The sequence below is a fragment of the Hibiscus syriacus genome, unplaced genomic scaffold, assembly GCF_006381635.1.
Source record: "Hibiscus syriacus cultivar Baekdansim isolate YM2019G1 unplaced genomic scaffold, ASM638163v2 tig00110597_pilon, whole genome shotgun sequence".
In the NCBI taxonomy this organism is placed as follows: domain Eukaryota; kingdom Viridiplantae; phylum Streptophyta; class Magnoliopsida; order Malvales; family Malvaceae; genus Hibiscus; species Hibiscus syriacus.
Window position 1 is genome coordinate 4,516,219 of NW_024062795.1, and position 5,999 is coordinate 4,522,217.

General features: G+C 29.8%; 1 protein-coding gene across 1 annotated transcript; it reads left to right on the forward strand.

Moving 5' to 3' along the window:
* Nucleotides 1-208: 208 nt before the first annotated feature.
* LOC120133899 (expansin-like A2) lies at nt 209-1,324 on the forward strand. The gene is made up of 3 exons (XM_039150396.1): nt 209-346; nt 509-618; nt 699-1,324. The coding sequence occupies exons 1-3, from the start codon at nt 229-231 to the stop codon at nt 1,248-1,250; spliced, it is 780 nt and encodes a 259-aa protein (XP_039006327.1). The 5' UTR covers nt 209-228; the 3' UTR covers nt 1,251-1,324.
* The last annotated feature ends 4,675 nt before the right edge of the window (nt 1,325-5,999 follow it).

The window sequence follows — 5,999 nt, forward strand, 5'->3', positions numbered from 1 at the left end:
ACCCAAAATGAAAAGCTACTCTGTTTAGAAACAAAAAAAGTCTTATTGTTCTCATTTCTTACATGCACAGCTGTTGGGTCGGTGACAGTTTTCTTTACCTTTTGTTTTTGTCTCTCCGCGTTTGAGCAGCTTGCCTGTCTCTTTCCTATACTGTGTGGTACCACACTATAAATAAATTGATGATCAAACGCTTTGCTTGTCACTTACATTTCTCTCAACTCCACACAAATGGCTATCTTTCTTAGCTTCTTCTTTCTTCTCCTTTCTTCTGCTTCTGCTTCTGCTTGTGATAGCTGCCTGCATCAGTCCAAGGCTACTCACATCTCCAAAGCCTCTGCTCTTTCAGGTTCAGCTGCAATGTTATTGTTTTCTTCCCCCCCCCCCTACCAATTTGATTAATAGCCGGAGTTGTTTTCTTGCTTTAAAAATGAAATTGACAAAGACCCAGAATATATTTATGTGAGAAATTTAGTGGATGACCTTTGTTTTTTGGGTTTGGTATTTGCAGCTGGTGCTTGTGGATATGGTTCCTTGGCATTAGGCTTAAGTGGAGGACACCTTGCAGCTGGTGTTCCCCCTCTTTACAAAGATGGAGCGGGTTGCGGTGCTTGCTTTCAGGTTGGTATAATTTATATATACAACAGTTTAGTTTCCATTTTTGCAACATTTGAGTTTTATTTTCAAAGTGCTTTTGGCAGATAAGGTGCAAGAATCCAACTCTGTGCAGCAGTGCGGGGACTAGGGTCACACTAACCGATCTGAATCACAATAACAAAACGGACTTTGTTCTTAGCAGCAGAGCTTTCATGGCTATGGCAAACAAGGGCATGGGCCGAAACATTTTGAAACTTGGGATTGTGGACGTGGAATATAAAAGGATACCTTGTGAATACAAAAACCAGAACTTAGCAGTTAGAGTAGAAGAATCAAGCAAAAAGCCAAATTACTTGGCGATTAAATTGCTGTACCAGGGTGGTCAGACGGAAGTAGTAGCCATGGACGTGGCTCAGGTGGGGTCTTCGAACTGGAATTTCATGAGCAGGAAGCATGGGGCAGTGTGGGAAACAAGCAGAGTCCCGAATGGTGCACTGCAATTCAGATTCGTAGTGACGGCTGGGTTCGATGGCAAGTGGATTTGGGCAAAATCTGTGCTCCCCGCTGACTGGAAAACTGGGGTTGTTTATGATTCTGGACTTCAAATCACTGACATTGCAAAAGAAGGTTGCTCTACTTGTGATGAAACCCAATGAAGATGACACCTTAATTGCCGATTATACATATTTTGATTTTGTTCTTTTCAACGTACAAGTGAATTTGAATGGTTTAGAAGATTCAAGAAGATGAATAGATTATGAGGCAATATTTGTTTAATTTTTTCAATTGATTGATAACGTACATATTTATAGATATGATTATTCAAATTTAAAATATTTAAAAAGCATATTATAGCTTACTTTGTATGTTGTATTCACCTTATAATCATTACTAAATTAGGTATAATTATTACTTTGTACTTTGGTTATAATTATTATTATAGCTTTCATATTAATTAATATTTGGATTAATTATGTTTTAATCCCTCTTTTTATGCTGAAATTTTAGTTTGATTCTTTATTTTATTTTAATATAATTTATTCTTCTTCTTGTTAGAAAAACAATCTTCAATAATATATAAATTTATTATTAATTGATCATGAGTGATTGAAATTTTGTATAGTCATATTTACATGACCGAGTATAATTACAAATAATAGGCTCGTTACTTTAACAACCACTAAATGATGTTCTTTATTTGAATTTACTGATAATATTATAAAAATAGATAAATCAAATTATGTGAAATTAAATTATGAGATCAAATATCAACTTTAAACCTAATAAAGAGTTTAAAATCGTATTTCTTAGTAGTATGTAGTAATTATAAAATAATATTTCTTTGATTATTTTTAAATCGTGACGATACATACTTTGTAGACGTAAATGCTTGAATCTAAAATTTTAAAAAACACAACACTCACTTTGACTACTAAGACCACTGAATAAGTTCTCTAAAATCATAATTAAAAATTGTTAATTTAATACATTTTTCATGTGACGTCAAAAAAACATGTATGGGCCTAAAAGTTGTTTTTGAGTGCAAAATCTTATATTGGGTCAAAATTTAGAAATGAGGCCCATTCTAACTTATTGGGAAGCCCAAACGGGAGGTCTTAAATAATGTGTATTTCACTATGATATTCCAAACAACTAAGAGCAACAGCACCTGTAAGAGAAATGGAGAATAATTTGTATAGAACTTTTAAATTGAATCATTATCTATTATGTATTTAATAATTAATGTAAATGCTGTTTAAAACTTTAACATTGGGAGGGTATATTGCAGTTTAAGTCCATAAGCTTTCAAACTAAGCTGACAATTAATAGAGAGAATAAATAATGGGACACTGTCAAGAATGACTAATCAACGATACAGTCAGAGTCAAATGCTTTTAGAAATCAAAAAATATATTTTCTTTAAAGAAAATTATTATGTATAAATTAACATAGGGTTGGTCAACTGTTTGTGAATCATTTATATAAAATTCGTTTATTAAGTTAAATAAATGAGTATAAATAAAATTTTTATGTTCATTTAATAAACGAACGAGCACAAACATACGCATGTTCAATCTATTTATATTCATGAATATGCTCATTTTAAGTTTGTTTATCGACTCATTTACAGGCTCGTTTATGCTTCTCCTTTTCCTTTTAGCTTTTTATATTTAAAATATTAGTAAAGATAAAGTCTAAATTGAACATAAGATAAAATTTAAAGTTCAAACTGTTAAGTCTAAAAAATTTAAAGACTAGTGTCATACTTTCATCATTTTTATGTGGCTTGTAAATAAAGAAGTAAGAAAAGAGTGTTGGTTACTAATGTTAAACGAACGTATTTGTTAATATTAAATGAATATGTTCTTAAACGTTAAACGAACATGTTTACGAATATTAAATAAATATGCTCGTAAAACGCTAAATGAACAAATACAAACAATTTTAAAAATAAATAAATAAATTCGAACATGATAATAAAAATTTAAACTATCACAAATCATGAATACTTTCAAAAATAAATAATCGAACATGAATACGACTTTGTTTGCTCAAATTTGGTTTATTTATGCCCTTAAAGAAAATTAAAAATATAATGAAAAAAATTATAATATAAAAAAGTAATTATATGTTTGAATATGACGTTATTTTTAAATTTTTAAATTTATTAATTATTTAATTATATGGTTAATATATATTATAATTAAAATTTTATTTTAGTAATAAAAATTAAAGTATTGAAATCAAATTATTTTGAAATATGAAGATTTTAAATTTAATATTAAATAATTTATACAATATATTTAAAAAATTAAATATTATATTTTTATTTTAGCTTTCTCAAAACATTACAAAAAGAAATTAGATAAAAACATATTTTGTTTCTTGGGATAAAATATAAAAAAATAGAATATTTATTTTGTTAAAAGAAAACTCCATGCATAAACTTTAAATATTTAATTATTAACAAAAAATATTCTAGAGTATACTTAAAAAAACATTGTTTGAAAATATATAATTTGAATTTATTTTTAAAATATATACACATTTAAAAATAAAAATAATTTTTTACTTTTTTAAAAATGACAATATAAATAGGATATTATCTATAAAATGTATATAAATTTTATTTGAATTAGAATGAAACAAATATTATAATAAAATTACAATATAAAAATAATCAATTGATTTAAGTCTTTTACACTAAGTAATTCTGTTGCGCGACAACTTAATTTACAGTAATTTTCAATATAAAATATTATTTTGTTCAACTTAAATCACTTGAGAATTATAACTTACAAATTTGTAGAAGTTTCGGTTACAAATAAATAGTTACATTACGAGAGTTTAAAACTTATAATCTAAAAATTGTATAAATTTATAATAATTTCAATTGTAATTGAAAATATTATATAAATGTAAAATTTTTAGATTTAACATAAAATATTATTCTATTCAATCTAAAAAAATTAATCTGTCTAATTTAAAAAAAAATTAAATTATTGATATTTTTTTTATCATAACTGATTTTTATCATAATTTAACTTTATTTTAACGACTTATATTTTAGTATTTCGCCTCACACCTTAAGCTTTCAAACCACTTTGCATAGCGTTTATTTAGCAAGTGAGAATTGACAGAGGGAATAAATACAAAACCCAGAAACAGAGCATTTAAAATCAACAACCCAAAAGAGTAAATTATAGATATGATATATGCAAAATAGAGACGGCGCAGAACAATCATTGCAATGCCTTTCTTTTCTTCCATAACTGTTTCTGCATTTATAGCTTTCACTGTACAATGGTCAATCCTCTCCTATTTTTATTTCTCCTACTTCAACTTACGCTTTCGTTGCCCCTACATATAATAATATATACTTATAGAAGCAAGTGGAGTTGATCCCCACGATGACACGTGGCTAAAAACAACCCTTAGTTAAGGTTGCAAAAAGTGTCGGACAGCATTAAATAGGAACGTGCTAGATGAGAAAGCAAATTGCTAATGGCCTACATATGCAGGTGCAGGAAGCCTCCTAGACTCTTAGCCTCATTCATCACATATTTCTCCATCAACCTCCATTGGTGAATTCCCCCCCCCACTTGTGTATCAACCATCAACCCTTAGGCAATGCCGTGTGAGTTTCTTCTACCTGCAAGTATTTGAGGCATCTACCCCATCATCTTCTGGGGTTCTTTCAGTTTTACCAATTGCCATGTTCCCAAAGACATGCATGTCTGGTGCAAAACCAGATGGAATGGAACATTTGAACATTTTTAACTCTTTTTTCATGGGTTTATCTTTGTCCCTTTGTTAAGTGTGAATGGTGAAGCTGAGTCGGGAGAAAGGGTGACCAATACTGTGTTGTGGAGTCAAATCCTTTGATTTGTCATACTGATGGTCATTTAAAACCGAAGTGGTAGAAAACTTCATTAACTTGAACTCTTATAAAATAGTATATACCCAAAAGATGTTAAGTGAGACTGAGCATGTCCTTCCATTTCAATTTTCACATTGATCAACGTAGTAAATCATTATGATAATTAAGGAATGATGTAACCTTTACCACCCCAATTTAATGAAGTGAGAGTGTTTATGCTTTACTCTCTGTTGGTGTTTTGAAATCTTTTTATGTTTGAGGACTTCATTTTTGAGTAAGAAGAATTTGTGGACTGTTTATATAACCTTTTTTTATTCTGGAAGGGTGTTTACTTCCAAGATAGAGCAATGGCATTTGCTTTTTGCTTTCGTGTGTAGAGAAAAAAAATTAAATGATGGTTGCAGCGTTGCAGCGCAGAACCGATTTGGCTCTTCTTTGGGAATGAAAATGAAAACCCATAGATGCTGCAGATACAATAAACCTTTTTTCTCTCTGGTGAATAATTTATGATAAAGATGAACTTATCTGAAAACATCATCAGAAACCAATCATCAAACATGTCGATGGCAAATTACGATTATCAATGGCAAATGATATATAGTTTAAGCTCACAACTAATTTACTCAATATTCAACTGGATAAGGATTTTGTTACAGTATTAGAAGAAATTCACTACACGTTTCTGGCATCAAGTTCACAAACGTGGAGTTGATAATGGACAAATTTTCTGTGGTTATTACATGTACATTCACTGCTTCCTATCTGCATCCTGTTAATAGCCCTTTTGTCTTCATCAATATCTATTATCATCATCATTTTTGTAACAGTTTAAGTTGACATCTTAAGTAAAAGTGACCAGCCCTTTTTTAATCTTCGTTGAAAATAAAATATTTATAGAAAAAAAGCAATTTTTACGAGAGTCTATAAATATAAATGGGGGCCTGTTTCGTTTCATATTGCCCAGAGGTAGAAGCAAAGGAGCGTGCTTGCCCCCACACATCTCTCTCTTTCCCTCAGTGCAAAC

Excerpts from the sequence above, each read along its gene's own strand:
- LOC120133899 (XM_039150396.1), top strand. The coding sequence starts at position 229 with ATGGCTATCTTTCTTAGCTTCTTCTTTCTTCTCCTTTCTTCTGCTTCT. Across the intron at positions 347-508 it reads CAAAGCCTCTGCTCTTTCAG|CTGGTGCTTGTGGATATGGT; the intron begins GTTCAGCTGCAA and ends TGGTATTTGCAG. Across the intron at positions 619-698 it reads GTTGCGGTGCTTGCTTTCAG|ATAAGGTGCAAGAATCCAAC; the intron begins GTTGGTATAATT and ends TGCTTTTGGCAG.